The sequence below is a fragment of the Mastigoproctus giganteus genome, chromosome 2 (genome assembly GCF_048544385.1).
Source record: "Mastigoproctus giganteus isolate SK-2022 chromosome 2, ASM4854438v1, whole genome shotgun sequence".
In the NCBI taxonomy this organism is placed as follows: domain Eukaryota; kingdom Metazoa; phylum Arthropoda; class Arachnida; order Uropygi; family Thelyphonidae; genus Mastigoproctus; species Mastigoproctus giganteus.
Genome location: NC_143576.1, coordinates 82290259 through 82314223, shown reverse-complemented (window position 1 = coordinate 82314223; position 23965 = coordinate 82290259). Strand labels below are relative to the sequence as shown.

Sequence of the window (23965 nt, the reverse complement as noted above, 5' to 3'; positions counted from 1 at the left end):
ACCAGTGGTTAGATTAGCACATACAGTTTACCCAACAGCTAACCACTTCATCCTACCTTTAAAATACCCTGTAAATCAATACAAGTTGGTTAATAAAGGAAAAAGAAACATTAAATGAAAAGCAAGTGAAATTTTAATGAAGAATAGGTAAAATAAAGGGCACAGGTACAGTAATTCTATTGGTTTACGTAAGAAAGTTCATCACGGCCACTTTCAAAGTGAACAGCTGGAATTTACAACTAAGCAGAGTTACATATCAGGAAGTGGGGGCGCTGTCAGGATCACCATCTTCATCTTGAAAGGTGACTGAAACATCAGGAACTAGTGATGAAACTGGCACATCTTCAGGAACTGATGATGATGGTGACAGCACATCTGGGTGAGCAGAAGTTGATGGCACTGGATTTTCAAATGTCGACTTCTCTGCTGCATGATTTTTAGCTTTTTTTTAACATATCTTGCAAGCTAAGCTGTTTCAAATATTTTGGTCTTTCTTTGATTAGTTCATCCTGCAGCATATAAACGTTCATTATTTCTTATTCAGTTATAAAACTGCATTGCTCTACACCTTTTAGCACTTCACCTGTCAAATGAATTAACCTATCCAATAGAGATTCTTTCTGATACATCTTCCTCATTTTTATCACTGCTTTCTTCTCCACTATCTTCTTTCTCCGGACTTACAACCATCTGCATGATTTCTGAGTCAGCATAATGATGAACAGTAGCTACAGCATCATCTACATTCATCCATTCCTCAACATTATCTTCATCCATCCTTGATGCAAGATCCTTGGCAGCAGGATTAGTTAGATCATGAGCGAAAGAAAGCAAGCAGTTCATGTATAATCTGCTTTTCCTTTGAAACCCTAAATCCTGTGAAGTCATTTGCAGTGTCTTCACCAGGTGCAGACTCAAAGATTAAACCTGGCCTCAATTTATGCCATCCATTTTTTAGTGTGGATGCCTCTACAGACTTCCAAGCATTGGCAATGCAGCAAACCATATCCCTCACATTAAATATCTTAAGAAACTCCTGTACTGGTCTGCCAGAGTTAACTGCACTCAGTAGGCACCTCATAAACAGGGAGCGATACTTAGACTTAAAAGAACGTAATATGCCATCGTCCAGGGGTTGAATTAATGACGTACAGTTAGGTAGGAGGCAGATACTGAAAACATTATTTTTTACCAGAAGTTCTGCTTTTGGATGTGCAGAGCAGTTGTCTAAGATAAGCATTATCTTACAGCTGTGGTCCAGGCTAACAGTCACAGTGAGTCCTTGCTCACTGTGACTTTGTTGGCCTGGGAACAAAATATTTTTCAAACCATTCCAATGTAATGTTGGTTGTAATCCATCCCTTCTTGTTGGCATGGTAAATCAGTGGAAACTGTGTCATACCTTCGAAGACCCTGGGACGTAAACTTTTGCCAATGACCAGCAACTTACACCTGTGGGTTCCCACAGCATTAGAGCAGCCCAGCACAGTGACAAGATCTTTCGATGCTTTATAACCTGTTGGTGATTCTGCATCCTCAATTGTCAGAGTTCTTCTTGGAGTACATCTCCAACACAAGGCAGTCTCACTGGCATTGTAGCCCTGCTCGGGACTTAATTTTTCATCAGCAACTAACTTGCCGAACTCGTCAACAAATGCAGCAGCTGTTTCCTTGTCTCCTGAATGTTTTTAGTCACACACTGCATGAAACTTTAAGCCATGTCGCTGTTTGAAATGCTGAAGCCAAACTTCACTATAATCACACCCGTAATCTAGTCCTAGTTCTTTATGAAAAATTTTAGCTTGTTCCTTCACCAGATCCCCAGACAGCTGAACACCTTCACTTACGCGGAGCTTAAACCACGTTATCAGCACTTTATCCTGTTCTGAACTTTTTCCATCTTTCATTGTTTTCCTTATGCCCATCTGTTTCTTTGATCTGTTAGCAAAGAACTGGAGAAATTGTTCTTTCTGTTTCTTTATGTCATAAACTGTCGAAGAGCCAATGTTGTATAATTCACACAAGGTTTTCACAGACACACCACTGTCGAGTTTTTTCAGAAGTTCAACTTTATCTGTTATGGACAATGTATGGTGTTTGCGCTTTACACCATGAGAAGCACTTCCTTTATGCATTGGAACCATGGCTGGGACTAAATGTGAGCAGGTTATAATAATAAATGCAGAAAAAGAAGTAGGAATGACTTGACAGTATTTACGAGTTCGTGCCAACAGCTGATGCTGCAACCAATGTCACCAAAACAGTAGCGGCAGTCGGTGTGATGACCCAGGAAATTCAGAATTATGCTCATGGAAATTATGTCTGAATTAGTGGTGGAATCGGATTAGTGATGGTCGACCTGTACTACTTTTCCAAGACTTTTATATTCAAAAACATGCTGAAACCTTATTAAAAAAGGGTAGCAAAAAGTCTAATAAACACTTATCTCCCATTTTAAAAACTGATCTACTGAGATGACTCTCAGTCATCTCAGTAGATCAGTTGAATAGATTTAAAATCAAAACAAATAAAAATTTGACAATTTTTATTTGTTTTGATTTTTTCAAAGCTCCTTCTAGTTTACAGTCCCTTTTCAGCATCCAGCAATAGTCAGCCATCATGTTGACATTCCACCCTCCTTCCCCAGTATCTTATCTCAATATCTTAATGTCCTCGTTAAATCTCTCACCCTGTTATTTACTAACAGTTCCTAGATTTTCTGGGACGTAGTCAATGTGGGAGCTTAAAAAATGTACCCTGACACTCATGTTGCAGCCCGGCTTCTTGAAGTTTGCCATATTTTCAACTATATTCTTGTAGTCTGGATCCTTGTTGTTCCCTAAGTTCTGAACAACAGACCAGAAGCCAATCTGTGAATGTTTTTCTCTTTTACTCACAGTTTCCTCAAAATCTTGGTCATTCATTCATTAGTTTGCATGCGAATTTGAGGTTCAACAAAAATACCTTGCTTTAGCTTCTCTTGGGTGATTGATGGGAATTCAGTACATCCAGGGAGAAGCAGCAAGTGCAGATGAAGGAGCCGAAACTTTCAAAAAAGAACTGTTAAAATTATTGAAGAGGGGTATTATGTGTTATACTTCTCAACAAAGATAGTTTAAGCAGAGACTTTCCTGAGGTAAAACTTTCACAAACTGTTTCATCAAACCAGTGCAAGAGCGGAAGGAAGACAGCTTTGGGGTCTATGAGTGGTTTATGAAGGTTTAGGCTGGTGTTTGACTTTAATTATTGCAATATGGAATTTCCCAGCCCCATAGGTCTGTTTGAAGATATAGTGAATAATTATGGCCATTTGATGCTTCGACACGTCCGCGAGTAAGCTGGGGATCATCTGGGGATCATCTTTGACTTTAATTATTGCAGTATGTTGTTTGATCCAGGCAATAAACTTCCCCTCTTTGGTCAGTGGTTTATGAACTACAGCAGGCCCCCGTTATAATGCGGTTCGCTTTACGCTGATTCGCTATAATGCTGTTCTTATATTATAACCTGTATCTGACTATAATGCTGTCACAGATCACTATAATGCTCTTTTACAGATTGCATCTTTGGCATATTTAACGAAATCATTTCACTTGATGGACTTGATAGCTTGAAAATGAATACCAAAACAGCATTAAAACATTTCCCACGCCGACTTGGGAAATTTTCTCGCACGCTAAATTAATTGCAGTACAGTGACTTGTTACGTAGTTCCGAGATTAACATTTTAAAAATGATCAAGTATATTGCTTGTAATATTTGCGTTATTGCATTTATTCGAAGTCTAGTCATCACTCAGTACAGTATTAGACATTGTGCATAATGGACAGTTTACTTGAACATCGTATCGTAATTAATGCAACCAATGCAGTTACATTTTTGAAGAGTTAATAATGGCCGATAAGAATGAAAAAGCAACAACGTCTGGGTGCAGTACGAAGACTATAAATGTAAGAAAAGACTGAATTTGAAAATTAAATTAGACGTTTTGAAGCGAATTGATTCCGGTCAAAGACAAGCGGATGTGTGCCATAATTTAGGACTTGCAAGTTTAACTGTAAGAACAATTATAAAAAAATAAAGAATTAATTTTAGCAGTGGGAAAGATAGCTGTTTCACTGCAAGCAACTAGGGCTAGGCTGACTATTAGGATTGAAATGTAAAGAACAATCAGCAACAATCATTAAATATTAATTAAATATTTAATAATTAAAAAATAAAAAAAATAAAAATATTTAATAATTGAATATTATGAGTACTGGTGTGTCACGAATGACAGAGGGGTCGATAAATGATGGAACTAATCACATCAACATTCAAGACAAACTTTAATCGTGTTTATATGTATATTAAAGTTATGGTCATGTTCGCATGCAATTTAAAAAACGTAATAAAAAACGCGAACCATAATTTTACCTCCCAAAAACAATAAAGTTGGCTATTAATAGAGAAATCTCACCCACTGTAGCCCACTTCGGATTTACCAAGATCTCCATCTAATCAGCTGAGGAGGGAGGGAGAGAGAGAGTTGGCTATTAATAGAGAAATCTCGCCCACTTTGGATTTACCAAGATCTCCATCTAATAAGCTGAGGGGGAGGGAGGGAGGGGGGGAGAGACTTTTGTCAAAGCCTGTCCTTCCATTCATACTCTGAATGACTGAGGCTAAAAGAGTTAACAACGTTCTCTTTACCAGCATAACAACTAACAGGCACTGTACCTTTTTTTGGCAGCACATGGGCTCGATCTCACAATTTACATCTGCATACATTATCCAAGGACTACAGCAAGCCCAAGCAGTAGGCTTAGTGCAGTAATGTCATCAAGGTGACTGTATACTGATTTGATCAAATTATGTTTTAAAACTTAAAGTACTGTATTTAGTTTACTCATAGCATAAGCTGTATGGCCTTAGAAATAAATTTATTAAATTATGGACTTGGCAGCCAGCAGGCTTTCTTTCATGAGTTGTATTTACTAAGTTAAATTTACGACAGCTGAAAGTCTGCTGGATGCCAGAAGCATATATACAAAGATGCCAACAGCTTTAAATTAAACATTCTTTAACTTTAATACAAATGAACCTACCAATTCATCATCCAATTGTGCTATTCAGAGAACAAGTGTTTTGCATCAAAGCAAAATGACTGTTTGGCAAAAAAATATCAAATCTTAAAAATGTCCAGATTTTGGACAGTAAGATTTCTGATGTACTACTTGCATATCATCTGCAAGTAGCCTTATGTAAAAAATACACTTGTAGAAATCTATTATGCTTACATGAATATGTTTACATAATCACCACATCTTCAACAAAATAAAAAATAAAAAAAAGCTTTAAGAATAAAAAAAAAAAGTGCAAATATAAAAACTAATTTCTAATTGTTGAAATTAACTGACAAAACAATCTAAACTTTAACGTAAAAGAAGCAAACAAACAAACAGCAGAAGCATTTAAAGTGCCAGAAATAAATAGTGCAAACTCAATATGCAAAAAATGCACAAACAAGCCTATTGAGAGTAACATCAAAGAAAAAAAAAAATATATTCATTTCTACATACACCTCTTCTCTTGCTAGGTCCTTTATTGTTCTGAAAAAAAAAAGAAAAAAAAAGAAGAAAAGATAAAAATCAATATTAAAAAAAATCGGACAAAGCATGCAAAAAATACAAAAACATTAAGAGGGATTTTATTGTACTTACCTTTTCAGTAAGCTCCTTCCTACTTTAAAATCTAAAGTTGGAGTTAATTCACGTATTTTTTCCATCAGTACACATTCCAGAGTTTCTGCATCCCGGTAAATTTGAGAGCCTTCTTCATTATACTGACGACAATTGCTGAACATCAACTTGAAATCATTAATGAGACTTTCTTCACATTGATACTAATGAATGAAATACATAAAATGAGAAGTAACTGAACAGTCCACATTAATTTATAATTTGTAAAAAATGAATTAGACAGTATGAATCAGCGCTGTAATACTCAATACGTTCCACATTGATATTAATATTTGTAAAATAATAAGAGGAGTTTACCTCAATATAGTACGTAGAACACTTCCGTATGATACTCTCCAGAAATTAAAACGAAAAAATCGAAAACTTACATTAGAGTAAAAAATAAATAATTAAAAACCATTTAACACAATTAAAAACCAATTTAATACAATTCAAATCAATTTAACACAATTAAAAATCAATTTAACGCAATTAAAAAGACTAACAAAAATATTCAAAACGATTTTCCTTCCTGAAGCTGGCAACGCTTTTCGACCATATGTCGTGATCACAGGAATGAAAATTCTAATTTATATTAATTAGAATATTAATTTATAATGTATGGATTATTTAAAAATATTATTTAAAGTTACCATTTTAAAATAAAACATTTTACCAAGAAAGTTACCAAATTTACTCAAAAGCAACTAACTCATAAATTTGGTACTTACCAAATTATTTCGAGATTAAGGTAAATAATTTATTTCCAGATTTATTTTCAATTCAAATTTGAAATGTTTACAATCTATGGAAAAGATTTTACATCAGATTTTGAAACAGAAACTTACCTTTTTATAATAGCATTTATCGGTTTCTTTAACCACCACTCATTTCACTTTAATCGTTAACTTTTAAAATTTCTTCCATTTTAAAGACAGTAGTTGCAAACATATGCAACTACTATATTTTCCATATAAGATTTACATATGAAACATCCCTTCCATTTCTTCCCTGCTCACATATGTTTCATATGTGAGCAGGGTAAAAAAAAAAAAAAAAAAAAAAAATTTGAGACATTGATATCAACTGGAATCTCAGGTCATTGTATAGGAATACTTCTTTATACTAACAGCCACCCTTTGTTTTTTGTGGAATCTTTTCCAGTGGTTCCACATCATTCTTGAAATGGAGTCTCCAAATCTGTATACAATAGCATATATAATGAAATGATTACCACTGTCCATACTAGCAAAATTCCTGTGCATCATATATAAAACACCATATGCTGTCTCTCCAGAGCAGCCCCCACAGTTTCTTGTGGTTTCCCACAAAACAAGCCATTTAATTAAATGACAAAACTGTTACAAAGTGGTAGCTGTGATTTCCTGTATGCAAGAATTGTTTCACGATGTTGTAGAAAAAACAAATTTCAAGAAAGTTGAGTGGTGCTCTGCTCCAAACAGTGAATTTGAAGCAAAACTTAAGAAGTTTAGCATTTAGTTGAAAGTCAGACAAAAATGAGATGTATAATGCAAATTGGGATACAAAATGACCTATATGAAAACTTGAAAAATTCCTTGGGAAACTAGTGGATACTGACAGAGAGCAGCATTTGGATAAATCCTGGAAATTACTGAATCTGTTGAAAGAAGTGCAGAAGGTGCAGAAGAAAGAAGCTTGGATAAAGCACCTTCTGCTTTAGTGTAGGTCACAGCTGATTGATAGTACACTGGAAGGGTACTAGAAATGCCAAAAAAATGGAACGAAGCTTTATTTATAGTGAGACTCACGGATGAAACAAATGAGTTGCTAAAATAGAGATGTCTGGAGGAGACCTGTGGTAAATTTAGTATGCAGGAGGAATGAAAGTAAGTTGTTCATTTGCAGAACAACTGGTATGGAAATGCAAATCAAAGGCATGATAGTGAAGAAGTGCTCAGTGAAACAGCATATATGACGATGTCAAAAAGGTGGATGTTCTGCTGAATGGCTCTGTTATGTCAATGAAAGAGAAAGCTATTAGAAGAGGACTGCTATTAAAAAATTAATATTTAAAAGCAAGATTTTGATTCTAATTTTGAAAACATAGATCCAAGGTGGGAAACAGTAACAGCTCTTCAAAAAGCAAGGTAAAGGGCCTAGGTTACTATTCAATGCAGAATTAAGTTTGCACTGAAAAAAAAAAATGTTTTACTGATGGTCTTTATTTCTCACAGATGAAAGCAGCTCCATGTTTTCAATAAGTTGTCCTTAATAAATACTGTACTATTTTCAAATGAATTTCCCTCTATCACAGGCCAAACAACCAGTCAGTGCAATCCAAGCAAAACAATTCGAGAAATGAAGTGAGCGCATGTGAGATACAAGGAGTGATCAAAAAAGACTGAGACTAATTTTACAAGATAAAATGTGAAATGATTACACTAGCCAACAAAAAATATTTTTTGCCATACCTCCACAATAAAAATATGTGATTCTGGAGGAAATAAATGTACTGATTCCAAAAATCACCACAAAAAGTCTCTATCACATCTACATCAAAAGATGTACCAACGTTTAATGCTAAAATAAAAAGATATATACGTATAATTCAAGTTTGTAATACAAATATAAAAAAATATTACACATTCTCTATAACTCATTTAACTTTGGGGAAAATATCATAAATCACTGTGAAATAGTTATATTTCAATAATATATAATCAGCATACCCATAATTGTCCTTAAAAATGTTTACTACTAGGAGATTTTCACTTGTATTCCTGCTTAATCTCCCTCACAAGGAACCCCCATCATTACAGGATCCCAGTGACCTTGGTACCGCTTTTCCATCGTGGAAATATCTTGATGAAACAGCTCTCCTTGTTCATTACCCACATCTCCCAGATTTTCAGGGAAAAATTTGAGATGGGAATGAAGAAAATGAATTTTCACCGACATTCAATAGCCCTTTTTTTGTAGCACTTGAGTAAATTATACACCAACATTTCATAGGTTTCTTCTTTCCTATTACCCAAAAAAACCATGTACTACTGCCTTAAATGATCGGCAAGCTTCCAATACAATCTCCTTTAACTGGGTCTCAAACACATTGTCTTTCAGGAGTTTCCTAATTTGGGGTCCTACAAAAATTCCTTCCTTAAGTTAGGCATACGTTAAATTAGGAAACACACTTCTCAAGTATGCAAATCCGTTACCGTCTTTATCTAGTTCCTTCACAAAATTTTTTATCAATCCAAGTTTGATGTGCAGGGATGGAAGAAGAATCACTTCCATGAACCCAATTTTCCATGACATATTTTGTTCTCCTCATTTCATATTATGTTTACTTTAGTTCCAGATTCGGTAAGAATACAATAATATCGGCCCAAAACTGTGAGATTTATTATTGTTCTCAGTTTTCTACAGTAAAACGTCAACAAAAAGAAACAGCACTGAAATGGGCAGAAAATCAGGAGAAATTTATTGATAATAATATCAATAAATTGATATTATTAAGGAAATTAAGAGATTTAGGCAAAAAAAAAAAAAAAGGTCACAACAAACAAAACTAAAAACGATTGAACATTATTTTAAAAAATCACTTTAAATTTTTTTCCACATAAAATACCTATCCAAATATATACACATATGTAAATGTGTGAATTTTTATGTATAAGTTATTATTATTTTTAATGAAATAAATTTGTCTTTTTCACACTATTTAAAGTCTTTTTCTTTTACCTTACAGAATTTGTTTAATTTTACCTTAAGTTTGATTATCTGGAAAATTTTGCTCTCCAGAAGAGGTCTGACATTAATTATTCTGGATAACGCATGCTCTACTGTAGTTTCTAATATAGGTGATACCAGTTGATTAATTTTAGTTTATCATGTTAATTAATAACTACTTTGTTCAATTCACATACAGTAAACCCCTGCTATTTGTGGTTTTGCAGTCACTGATTAAATATAAAATGAAACCTAAAAAATGTGAATTTTAAAGCGTTGTGAACATTTTACAGCATAAAAAATATGCCACCCAACACCACATCACTTTTGCAGCTGCTAGACCAAGGTGTGATTGCTGCGTTTAAGTCCTACTATATTAGGAGAACTTTCACTAGCTTAATTGAAAAAATGGAAAGGGACTTAACGGTAAGTCAAAGTTGGAAAAATGATAACATCGCAGATTGCCTGATCAAGGCATCGGTTGATGAGATAAGAGCATCTACAATTAACTCGTGTTGGCGAAAATTGTGGCCAGAAGTGGCTGTTGCTAAAACAATCCCCAATGTCAATGAACTGGTTGCCGATATTGTAGCAATCGCACAGGAAATAGAAGGCGGGGGTTTGAAAATATTGATGCAACAGACATTCAGGAACTTATTGAGGCTCATGCAGATGAACTTACAATAAAAGAGTTGGATGAATTAGTGACAAGGTCAAGTGTAAAGTGTATTAGTTGTCTGACTGCACCGGGGTTCCCCCCATCTCTGCATTGTATTCTTTGTAAGTGACACAGAACTCTGTGGAGGCCAGAGATTTAACTAACACTCTCATTCATTCTTCTGGCTTTCATTTTCTTTATTCGACTCCTGCTTTCTGCACTGCACTCTCTGAGCACCTCAACTTACTATTATTCTTCAGTTGTGGTGCAGGCCTAGCCGCAAGTTTTTTGTAGGCCTGGGGAGAATGCAGTGATAGTGTTTGTGTTGTTAGTTATTATTAACTTTGTATTCTTTTAGCCAATTACATTTGCTCTTCCACTTATTCCCATTCACCATAACATTCATTCACTCTCTCTCGTGCTGGGTCTGTCTTTCTTTCACCAAAACTGACATTTATTCCCTTTTACCATAATTTCTAATTCACTCAGTGACCAGCCTATTCATTCTGTCTTTCATTCTACATTGCATCCCCTTGCTACCAGCTTACTGATATTTTTCAGCTAATCTGCTTCCCTGCTGCCTGTACATCTCCCTCCCCAACATGGTTACTTATTTGGTTTGGGGCCCAGGTTATACTCATGGCAGGGCACAGAATACCGCTGTCCTGACAGTTATTAGGTCATCGTCTGGGCATGGTGGGAGACTTGGACAATTTTAACTATTGATTATTATTTAATTGCGGGGAGGCTGAATTGCCATTCTTTGGATAGTTCTGCACATTTCGAATACTTTCTGCATGAAGGTTATAAAGGCTTTATAATTTTCCTCTTCTATAATGAATAGATGTTCTTCTCCCCTTGGAAGGAGGCCAATCTGTGCTATTAGCTGTTCTGGGGATGTCATAAATTATACATTCATATAGAATGTGTGCCCAGTCTTCACTCTCGCCACAGGTGCAATTTGGGTCATCAGTCAGCCCTAAGGAGATTAGTTTTGCCTTTAGGGAGCTGTGACCTGTCAATATGAATGTTGTAAAAAGTCCAGAGGGCGGCTTTGGGCTGACTATTGCCACTCATGGCAGAAACCTTTTTGTAAGTAGACCTCTGGTTTCCCGGTCCCATTTTGTTTGCCATAGCTCATGGAGCTTTATGGCTATTCTTTTTCTTTTAGCCTTGATGGTGTTGGCTGTGTCAAGAGCTATCCCCCAGAAAATCTGTGGGTATGCCCTTTCTAAGTTTATAATACAAGCCACTTTTGGCTACTTCCAAGTAAAGTGGGAGAGCTCCGGTCAGCATCTGCAGAGCAGGTGTGCTCACTGTGCGACATGCTCTGGTAATGGTGAGAATTATTGTCCTTTGTATCGATTCTAATTTATTCCTGTTTCTTACTATGGCCGACTGGGTGAACTATGCACTGGCTCCATACGTGATAACAAGTAGGACCAATGCACGGTATATGACTGCCAGGGTCTTTCTTTTGAGCCCCTAGTCTGATTGACTGATCCTAGCAATCATACCTACATAATTTCTCACTTTTTTCACCAAGTAGGTCAAATGGGGATAAAAAGTTAATTTAGAATCAAAAATCACTCCAAGATATTTTAGTTCTGTAACTATTTTTATAGTAGTTGTGTTAATTTTAATTTGTGGAAGTCTTTTTATGTCCAAATTGCCTTTTAGAAGTATTTTTTTATTTATTTATTTTTTTTCAGGTGATATTTTGAGCATGTGCATTTGTGCCCACTCCTGCAGCTGCAAGAGAGCGGCATTTGATCTTTGCTCTACAACCACTCACGTGTTATCTTTTACAGTTTTTAAATTCTGTACAGTGGGACCAACTGATGATGTTACCAACAGCAAATTCTAAGTGGGAAGCATTCAAGGAATTAATAGTGGAAGCTAATAAACGTTTCTACCTATTAAGAAATATTAGTAGTAGTAGTAGTAGTAGTGGCATGTGATGCAAGAAAGCAAGTGTATGAGCTTATGTGGAATCAGCCAAAAAAAAAAAAAAAAAAAATCACACCATTCCCACCAAATGCCTGTCCAGTTCCTCCTTAAATTTATTTAACCTATCAACTTCCACAACGACAGATGGAAGTTTATTCCAGCAATTAACCACCCGCTGGCTAAAGGCAAATTTCTGCACATCTATTATTCTACATCTGTCTTTTCTTAATTTGAATTTATGCCCCCTTAGGTTTGTAATCTGAACAAGTGGAAGGATCCCATCAGAATTCAGCGTGCTCAACCCATTCAAGGCCTTATACACCTCAATCAGATCACCGCGCAGGTGCCTAGAATCCAGCAACTGCAATTTGCAGAACTTCAGCCTCTCTTGGTAAGAGGATCCCTTCATTCCTCCCACCAATCTTGTTGCCCTTCTCTGTACATGCTCAAGCAAATCTACATCCTTCCTAAAATATTTGTTCAAGGTTAAGGCCTAAATGGTTGTCAAATGAACTAATGAGACTCGTGGCAGAGAAGAAAAATGCATGGGATGCATATAAATTATCAGGCAACACAGAAGCCTATGATATATATAAACTAGTCTGTAATCAAGTCACAAAGGAGGTTAGGCAGGCAAAGGCTTGTTTGTTTGTTTGTTTGCTGTTGTTGTTTGGTTTTTAGGAGCATTAGCAGCTAAGGCCATATTGCTCCGGGGATATGCAGTGGTCATTCCCTGACATTTGCGCATCCTCCGTATTTGGTGGCTCATGGGCTCGAACCCTGGTCTAATCAAGAAGCATGTGCTACGCACTGCTGCTCCTGCCCACCTGGCTATGGAGGCGCCTACAGGTGAAGGCAGATTACGAGAAATCTTTGGCAAAGGATGCTAAGAAAAACAGCAAGGATTTCTTTGATTATATAAACTCTAAAAGGAAGGGGATGAATCTGATTGGTCCACTTGATATTGAGGGTTCAACTGTTGATGATCCTGCCCAGACAGCAAACAAACAATGAGTATTTTGCATCTACATTCACACATGAGGAGTTATTAAAGTTTGAAAATGCCACAAGGTTATCAAATTGTAACAGGGTGCTTAATGATTTTGTAATAACTGAGAACAAATTGGAGGAGAAACTGTTGAAGTTAAACATAAGACAGGCACCTGGGGCAGATGGAATCTATCCAGTTATATTAAAGGAGGCGGCAAAGGAAGTAAGCAAACCCTTAGCCATAATTATGAGAGCACCCTTGGACTCAGGGGAGGTCCCCACGGACTGGAGATGTGCAAATGTGTCCCGAATTCACAAAACGCGATTGAAGGGTGACATGAGTAATTACAGACCAGTTAATTTAACTTCTGTTCTGGGTAAATTAATGGAGTCACTGGTTAAAGATGCATTGCAGGATCATCTAGACAAGACTTCAGAAATAATTCAGACACAGCATGGGTTTGTTAAGAAAAAGCCTTGTCTAAAAAATCGGATTGAATGCTATGATGTGGTTACAAAGGAACTAGATGAAAAAAATAATTTTTATATCATATACTTGGATTTCAGGAAAACTTTTGACACTGTTGCGCATGGAAGACTACTATATATATATATATATATATACAGGGTGTTTCAGTTAAACGTTTCAGAACTTCTAAGAGGGGTAGGGTACATCCTGACAACTCGAAATCATATAGCAATATGGGGTCGGAAATGCTTTCCTGAAGCGGTGTTGTACACAGAAGCACCATAAAAAGAAAAGAGACCGTAAGTGAGAAATCGTTTTAATAATACATGAAAAGAAGCAAAAGGTACATGGATTAAAGTAAGTGTTCGAAGTTTCTTCCACGGGCTACAATGCACGCCTCACATCTCCGACGCATGGACATCCGAACATTCTGGAATACTCCAGGCGAATTTCGAATTTCTTGAACAAGAACGCCAAGTTAGTAGGATGGATGATTACACGAACGCAGAGTTAGCCGATATGCATTTGGCGTATGGGGCTGCAAATTTTAGTGGGCCAGCCGCACAGCGTTTGTACGCGGAACGATATCCGACGAGGCGTATTCCCAGTCGTAATTTCTTTGCAAGACTGCACCAGAGGTTAGCTGAGAGAAGTTCATTTGAAAGAGCTGACAGGGACAGGGTAAGAACAGCACGGACTCCAGCCGTCGAACAGAATGTGCTGCAGCATGTACAGGGGAATCCAAGAACGAGTACACGAAGTCTAGCAAATGCAGTCAGGGTTTCCCATTGCAGCGTCTGGAGGATTCTCCGAGAACAAGACATGCATCCGTTTCATGTGCAGCGTGTCCAGACACAGCAACCGGAGGATTATGCACCTCCTATTGCTTTCGCACAGTGGTACCTTGGAAAATGTGCTACAAATCCCCTTTTTCCTGCTGAAGTGTTGTTTTCCGATGAGGCATCCTTCACAAGGGAAGGAATTTTCAACACGCATAACGACCATATCTGGGCGGTCGAGAACCCGCATGCAATACAACGTCGTGCAGCACAGATTCGATTTTCGGTCAATGTATGGGCCGGTATTATGGGAGATCACCTCATCGGACCTTACCTGTTACCGTGTCGTCTAACCGGACCTATCTACTTGATCTATCTGCAGCAAGTATTGCCACAACTTTTGAGAGATGAACAGATTTCTGCATCGACGCAACAGACAATGTGGTTCCAACACGATGGAGCCCCTGCCCATTATAGTGGAGATGTTCGTAACTACCTGGATGTCACATTTGGTCAACAGTGGATCGGACGTGGTGGTCCCGTGCGTTGGCCTGCTCGGTCACCCGACCTATCATGTCTTGATTTTTATTTCTGGGGTCATATGAAATTGCTAGTTTATGACACCCCTGTTGACAATGCTGAGGAGCTGGTTGCAAGAATCGCAGTAGCTGCCGAAGAAATTCGCCTGGAGTATTCCAGAATGTTCGGATGTCCATGCGTCGGAGATGTGAGGCGTGCATTATAGCCCGTGGAAGAAACTTCGAACACTTACTTTAATCCATGTACCTTTTGCTTCTTTTCATGTATTATTAAAACGATTTCTCACTTACGGTCTCTTTTCTTTTTATGGTGCTTCTGTGTACAACACCGCTTCAGGAAAGCATTTCCGACCCCACACTGCTATATGATTTCGAGTTGTCAGGATGTACCCTACCCATCTTAGAAGTTCTGAAACGTTTAACTGAAACACCCTGTATATATATTGGAGCAGTACGGTATTAAGGGTAAGTTGCTAGAATGGATAAAAGAATGGTTAAGTGGGAGAAGACAGAGGGTGGTAATCAATGGGTGCTACTCTTCGTGGACTAATGTTATTAGTGGAGTCCCACAGGGTTCGGTGTTGAGTCCACTGTTGTTTTGTATATTTATCAATGATATTGATGAAGGTATATCAGGCTTAGTACCGAAGTTTGCAGATGATACAAAGGTTGGCAGGGTTGGTAATGACAGTAATGGCAGTGTGTTACTGCAACAGGATCTAGAAAATTTGGGCAGATGGGCTGAGAAGTGGCAACTGAAGTTTAACATTGAGAAATGCAAAGTACTGCATATGGGTAGAAGTAACCCCAGAGAAACATACCAACTGTGTGGGACTACACTTAAGGTGGTAGAAAATGAAAAAGACCTGGGAGTAATTGTGCAGTCAGATATGAAGTTTTCTGAGCAATGCAGACAGGCTTCCAGAGCAGGATATACAAGAATTTTGCTAGCAAGAAAAAGGAGGTGATTGTCCCTCTGTATAAGGCAATGGTCAGGCCACGCCTTGAGTACTGCATAGAGGTCTGAAGGCCTCATTTTAGAAAGGATGTAGATTTGCATGAGCGTGTACAGCTCATGAAAGGGCAACAAGATTGGTGAGGGGAATGAAGAGATCCTCTTACCAGAAGAGGTTTAAGTTCTGCAAACTGCAGCAGCTGGAGACTAAGCACCTGCAAGGTGATCTGATTGAGGTGTATAAGGCCTTGAATGGGTTGAGCACGCTGAATTCTGATTCGATTCTTCCACTTGTTCAGATTACAAACCTAAGGGGGAATAAATTGAAATTGAGGAAGCACAGATGGAGAATAGATGTGTGGAAATTTGCCTTTAGCCAGCAGGTAGTTAATTGCTGGAGCAAACTTCCACCTGTCGTTGTGGAAGTTGATAGGTTAAATAAATTTAAGGAAAAACTGGACAAATATTTAGAGGGGATTGTTTTGTAATTTTATTTTTGGTTGATGCTGCATCATATACAGTCGATTCCGGTTATTTGGGACACATCGGGACTGCATTTTGGCCCGATTAAGCGGCTGCCCCAATTATCCGAAGTTTCACGTAAATAGTTAAAAATACAATTTACCCCCCCCCCCTTTACAATTAGTTCACTGTACAATCAAATCACGTTACGACGAACTCAAAATAGTAAAGTACCGTTCACTATACGATGTGCAGTAAGCGCCGGTCATTATGATCACGTTTGTGAATTGAATTTTAATTCTATTAAACAGCGATTCTAATTAGCGAAAATAGGAGGAATATTATCCATAGGATATAAAAGTAAAGATATATTAAGCACAAATTTACCCTTTATTACCTTACCAATTAAAAAAATAAATGATACGTGAAAATCGGAAGAATATACGTGATAATCGGAATAATTAATACGTACTGTAATATGTACATACTAACTAAACTAGTTCACATTTCTGTTCACTGACATTTGTTGGTGGGGACTGAAATTTAAAACAGTAAAAAGATAAGCAATCAATAACAAAGAACAGGGCACACACAAATTGCAAGTAACACAACACGCGCAAGTGAGAACGGAGTAACAAATTAGGAAGCTTTAAAACTAGGAATGAAGAGAAGATTCTGAAAATTATTTTTTTATATGATTGAAGATTCCATGGAAGTGTAAACACATTTTACCATAATAACCCGCAGAATTCCAGCTGCCGGTATTATCGCAAATTCAATAAGATCGAGTTTACTGTCCGTTTATGATAGACTGCACTAACAGAAAAGCCCAATAAACAGGTGACTGCTAATTGTTTTTATTGTTTTATGATTGTGACCTCCAAAAATCCGACCGAACTACGTGGTACGGTCGGAGACAATCGTAGGGTAATCTCCAGTGCTGAGGTCTCCTGCCCCGATTAAACGGCATTTTGTCCCAATTAAGCGAAGTAAACCCTGGCTATTTTGTCGATTGGTTTTTGTTTTTTAAGATTTGCCCCAAATAAACGGCTGCCCCGATTAACTGGTGGCCCAAATAACCGGAATCCACTGTACTTGCTTTCTTGCATCACATGCCACTACTACAACTACTACTACAAGGAAAATCATGTCATCTGCAAAGGCCAAAAATTCGTCCAGAACGATGTTCTAGAAGAAAGGGCCAAGGATTGAACCCTGCTGGCAGCCTTTATTCACAGGGCGTGTAAATTCCTCGAACCTTGTACGCACTAAAACACTTCTATCTGTAAGATAGTTGTTTATTGCCTTATATAGGTTTTGTGGGGCATTTACCTGGCAGTCTCCTAAGGACACCAGGCCACCAGAGTGAGTGAAATGGCCGCAAAGTTAGTAGAGATTGCCAGCATCTTTTTTCTCCTCTGAGTTTTTAACTGTTGTCAGTAAGCGGTGCATGGCATCCTCCGTAGAGTTACCCTGCTTAAAACCATATTGATTGTTGGAATGTAAACCTGCTTCTGTGTAGTATTGGGCTAATCTGCTACATATTAGTCTTTTGTATATTTTCCCTAGTACAGGGAGTAGGGCTATTGGTCTATATGATTTGGGATCAGTAGGGGTGTTTCTCAGGGTTTTTGAGAATTAATCTCAATACAGCTTTTTTTCCCATATTTTTGGGAAATATACCTTCTGTCGTACAGTTATTATATAGTGCTATTAATTTGTCTGGTGCTATTTCCGCTAATTTTTTGATAATCTCAACCTCTAAGAGGTCAAAACCTGGGCATTTATTGTTTTTGGTTTTAGATAGTGCTATTTCTCAGTCTTGTATAGTAAACAGAGGTTCAATATTGGCATTGGCATATTCAGTGTTTTCTTTTATAATGTCTAGCTGGGTGGTGGAATGATCCTTAGTTTCGGTCTGTATAATTCTGTCTAGGATGTTATTTACAGAGTCCACCCAACATAGGGTTGGGGTTCCATCTGGTTTGACAGTAGTTTCTAAGACATCTCCTCTTGGCAGCTTGTTGGACACTATTCTGTAGACGACTCCCCAAGGGTTATTGTTTCCAGTGGTTCCCACCACGGGCTGTATACTGATTCCAGTGAGTTCTATAAGAATCTCTCAGTGCATCCACCTCAATTTGTGGCCAAGATGTTCTGGCTCTTTGAAAATTTATCCTCGCCTGGTGCACCCTTCTCCTGAGTACAGTCAGTTCAGAGCACCACTAGGGGACTACCTGCTTCCTCGGTTTTTTCCGTGGGATAGACAGGTCTGCTGTTTTTGTTAAAATGTTTATTATAGTCAGTGCTTGCTCGTTCGGGCTACAGTTGCCTGATCTAGCCACTTATTTTCCTGTTTTTGCAGCTGAGCTGCTGTATGTTCTGCAAAAAACTGCCAGTTTGCCTTTTTGATATCCAACAAGGAGTGTTGGGATGTTTGTTATTGCCTGTTTAGTTTGAAGGTAATGGCTCTATGATCCGATGTGGTCCAGACCGGCTGGACAAACCAGTCTGTAATTTTATAAGCTATTGAATTGGTGGCACTAGTAACACCAATGTCACTCTCCCACATGGTACTGCCAAAAGTTGGGAGGTTATTTGGTTGATTTAGCACTTGAAAGGGTGAGGTAGCTATATAGTCTGAAAGTATCCGGCCGTTGTGCGTGCCTGTTCTGTCTTCCAATACAGCTATGCCATAAGGCTGACCCGCAGTTGACATCAGCACACACTATGATATTTGCAGTAGGTAGCAAGTCTATGACTGCTTGTAAGTATTCAATAGCTGGATTTATATCTTCACCTGGTCTAGAATATAGTGAAATAATGTAAAACTGTCCTACAGCACTGGTGATATGGGCACACACTGCCACTGGAGAGCAGAGGTGACCCACCTTTGTGACTATAAGGTCAGTATTTTTAACTACTATTGCTGTAGAAGGGGCTATAAAATAATAGAATACACCTGAGGTGTATTCTATTATTTTATAGCCCCTTGGGTATCCTTGAAGCATATGTGTGTAGGGCTCTTGGAGTACCAAGATATCTATATTATTTTCTTCCAATTTGAGTTTGATCTGATCTACAACAGCTCTTGCTCTTTGAGCATTCAACTGGACGAGATTTAAAGCCCTAGTCACTTTTATGTTTTCAATCTGGCCCATAGTTGGTCCTAGTTTTATAATTTTTACAATTTTTTTTATAACAGGGCATTTATCATCCCTAATACTATGTGCATAATCAGTCAGTCGTGCCGCTTTACAGGTAACACATTTTGGCTGCTGATTTTTATTTTGGCAGTTCTTGTAATCATGGCCAGTGACTGCACAGTGGTCACAGGGGAATTCTGACTGTAGTCTCTGGCAGTATGACCATATTTATGACAGTTAAAGCACTTTCATACAGGAAATAATTCCTTGAATTTATGGTTGGTCCAGCCAGTGTAGACTCTTTGCTGCCCTTGTAGGTTTTTCCAAATTCTGGGTGACACTTCCACAATGATACTGAATTGCCCATTTCTTTTGTTTTTTGTCCCTCTTTTTAGGAGAAATTCTTTGGCAAACTCGTCCAGTTCCATTATATCGATAAAGTTTTTGTTGTAGAAATCCAACATAAGATCTCTTTCCAGAGTTGTCTCAGGGATGTCAAATATAATGATGTTGGGGTTCATGCCCCTTGGTTTTTCTGCTTGCAGTCCCAATTTTACTACCGCTGGGTTGCTTTCAATCTTTTTAACATTCTCTTTATTTATTACTTCAATTAAAACTCCATTATCTTTTATTTTTCTCATGTTGTTCACTTTTATTTCTTTCAAATGAGGTTTTAATTTTGTCATGACAGTATCCCTGACTGCCTCACTGGATTTGTATGTAGAGTCAGACTTAGCCTTTATAATTATTATGTTTGTTTCTTTTGCCTTTGGTATTTCCTTAGTCTTATGGTTGGTTTGTTTAGTTTGTGATGAATCTGCTTTGGTGGCCCTTGCTACTTGGGCATAAGGCAAAGTATTTATTTCTTTATGATTATTCTTCTCTTCGGTCAACTGTTTCTACTCTTGCTTTCAATACTTTGTTTTCTGTATTAAGTTCAACCACTCTATGTTCCAAAACAGACCAGATGTTCACTATCTGCAATCTTGTTGCAGATGTAATCCTATTTGTCTGTTTATAAAGAAACTCTTCTAGGAACAGTTTCATTTCTTTAATTTGTCTTATGGGATCCTCTATTTGATTTATAAGCTGAAATTTCCTCTCCTCTGTTTTTGTTACCTGTGCCTCTAAATTATCATTCTCCTTTTGTTCTGTATTTTCTACCTGGTTTTTGCCTTTTCTAGACCTTTTTAAGATGGCAAGATTCTAAGTCTTCGTTTGTAATTTCTTCACTGTTTAGCACCTCTATCCCACAATCATGCAGGTCCTTCAAGTCAGGATTGCAATCGATATTTTTCAGTTTTTTTCCCTTGAGTTTTGGTCTTCACCAGTCATTTTGCTGTTATTATAATGTTCCTTATATCCAGTAATTTAAGGTATATTTTATAGTCGTAGGCCTATTAAAACCCAAGATGCAATGTTTTCCCATTTTGGCTGAAAAATAGTCACACACAAAGAAAGGTACTCTTATATGCAAGTACAGCAGACTCTCGATTTATCGGGATTGGATTAACCGGGAAGCGGATTAACCGGGACACTTCAAGACTCCAAATTAAAAAAAAATCAACCAGAAATCATAAAATTCAAGTAATAACTAGAATAGGTATAAACAGATATTTTGCAAGTTGTAAATAAGCGACAAGCGGCATTATAAGTCATCACTGGGAGATTAGTGTGCCTATTATCTTGCAACCCCTGCTGTCTTCACACCCACTTCTCAAAAAAAAAAAAAAAAAGGAGAAGAAATGTTTAGTTTGTTTTAGTGCATCGTGTTGAATGTTGTGTTCTGTCGCACCGCAAAAAGACAAATTTTGTTTATAGTAAATATTTTTTATTTATTTTTTAAGAAATCGCAAAAATGATGGGTAAACGTAAAAGAGTTGCGCTTTCAATTAACAAAGACTTGAAATTATTCAAAAGTTTGAAAACGGTGCCATCCGTTAAATCTCTAATGAACCATTATAATGTTGGTGACCAAACCATACACGGCATTGTAGGCGCCTCCGTAGCCAGGTGGGCAGGAACAGCAGTGCATAGCAAATGCTTCTTGATTAGACCGGGGTTCAAGTCGGTGCCCACCAAATACGGAGGATGCGGAAAGGTCAGGGAATGACCACCGCATATCCCCGGAGCAATATGGCCTTAGCTGCTAATGCTCCTAAAAACCAAATAACAAACAAACAAACAAACAAACAAACAAACAACATTGTAAAAAATAAAGGGAAGCATCGTATTGGATACGTGAGTAGCATATAGTAAGTTTTTTGTCTATCGCCATATTTTTTACGTAAGTTGCTGAACATTTTTCGATACAGTAAGTCCCCGGCTTACACAACTATAGATTTACGTAAATTTGTTTTCACTCAATTTTTTTTTTAGGATTGTAAAATTTAAAACAACAAAAAAAAATAATAAGCAACCAATAATGACGATCGCGGCATGCACAAATTGCATGAGTGAGATCGGAGTAACAAGCAAAAATATAGGAAAAGAAGAGAAGGTTCTTACAATTATTTATGGTTTTATTTTTATATGACTGAAGATTTCAGTAAAGGGGACGCACATTTCACCATAATAGCGTAAAAACCCACAGAATTCTAGCTATTGGTATTATCGCAAATGCAATTAGATTGAGTTTACTACCCATTTATAATAGCTTGCGCTAACAGAAATGCCCAATAAAACGGAAAGTGCAAATTGTTTTTATTGTTTTTTGTTGACTTCCAGAAAGGTGCTTTAGTAAAATGTGAGCTTGCACGGAGTGATAACAGTGAGTTTTCGCCTTAACCCTGTGAAGTTCTTCAGAGAAAATTTCATTTTGACCATTAACACGGTGCCGACTAAGAGAATAAGTGACAGCGGTACTAGTACATCTACCAACAAAAGAAAAGCAATTGATTTGGATCAGAAAATTAAACTAATAAGAATGTATGAAAATGGTCAAACATTAACAAATATCGCGCTGAATTCAGATTTGTAAATAATAATATAGTAGCAATATGTTACTAGTTATTCCCGAGTTAAGTAAAACTCAACGAAGTAAGAAGTCCTGGAACGTATCTCTTACGTATGTCAGGGACTTTGTATTTTTGGATTAACTGGGAAATCGATTATCCAGGATTTGTTTTTTACCATCTATCCCAGAAAATTGAGTCTACTGTATACATTTAATCTAAGCTGAAATTCACATTTCCCCTCACAAATAACATGTATTCAGCTATTTTGATCAACAAATTTATCCCAATTTTTTGAATTTTGAGGTGTTGCAATATCGAAATCTGCAATAGTAGGATCACCACCGCTAATGCTGTAACAAATTTACTGCACATAAACGCGTTCAAAAAACAAACAATAGCTAAAAGCAACTAAAACTAACAAGCTTGCCTGAATAATACTAGTTGTTTTCATCTGTACATAACATGAAGAATCCAAGTTCCATGGTTTTGGAAGCCGGAAAATCCAAGAAATCCTCCCTGCTGTTGTCGGTCACTGCCGCCGTTTACATCAAGTGGAGCTTCTAAGCTGATGCGTCTGTTCACCTCTGCGACCAGGTCAAATGAGAAACAAAATGATCCTGAGGAGGAAGACCTCAACGTTGTTAGACCAGAATTAAATAACAAATCATTAAAGGAAATCTTCAGCCTCTCCATACAACTTTCAGAAAAGGTGGCGGAAATGGATCCTAATTTGGAAAGAAGCATGAAGTTTAAACGAGACCTAGAACAATTACTCTTGCTTTACAAGGAAAGAGTAATTGTTCTAGTAAAAATGTTCAAGTAAAAAAACTAAAAAAAAAAAAAAAAACCCTAGAATATGATTTCTTTCATTTTTCACAGGATTCTATCGGCATGATCTTAGCTTTTTGGCTTAACGTTATTTATTATTTTTATTTTATATTCTTTGAATTTTATTTATTTTTTATTCTCTAATTCTTCCTTTTGGTCTCTGTTGGGTCGGCTATGATGTATACGCATAATTTAATGTGTACGTCATAAAAGAAACAGAAATCCGGCTTATTGCAGTGACTCCTACGATTTCCGCTGCTGACCCCTGAAGAAGTAGTTAAAGTCTTAGGGCCCATGGCTTTAGGTACTTACATTAACTATGCTTATGTTAATTGCATTTTATTTCAGATAATTTGTTTTTTGGCATACAGGTGCTCTCAATTCTTCCATGTAAATTACACCTGAGAGTCCAGCTTCCCTACCTAATACACTGATAATAACATGTTTGTCTATATTTCATTATGGTTTCCGGTTTTTTCTGATTTCTGTATTATCCCGGATCAATAATCCAGTTTAATATTTTTAATTTTTCATTTTTAATACCTTTCTTGTTTGCTAAGACTTTCAGTAATTTCATTACATCTTATCTTTATCAATATTATATATATATAATAATGATAAAGATGAGATATAGTGCTTTTTTTGTAAAAAAAATAGGTGCCGGTACTCATTCTTTGCTATCAGGAAAAATCGATAATTAAAAGGACATGAAAAGTACAGTACTATAAAAAATTATTTACTGATATTGTTACTTAGTAGTAATGTTTTTGGAATCAGAACAACAAATTGTTCTAGATTAAC

At 37.1% G+C, this 23965-nt stretch overlaps 1 protein-coding gene across 1 annotated transcript in view; it reads right to left on the bottom strand.

Moving 5' to 3' along the window:
- The window catches only part of polybromo (protein), a 702481-nt gene that overhangs the window by 376535 nt on the left and 301981 nt on the right, over positions 1-23965 (bottom strand). The window contains exons 14-15 of the mRNA XM_090389959.1: positions 5703-5884; positions 5562-5591 (exon numbers count right to left, since the gene is read on the bottom strand). Coding sequence (XP_090246085.1) covers positions 5562-5591; positions 5703-5884 — 212 coding nt within the window. The remainder of the gene's footprint in view (positions 1-5561; positions 5592-5702; positions 5885-23965) is intronic.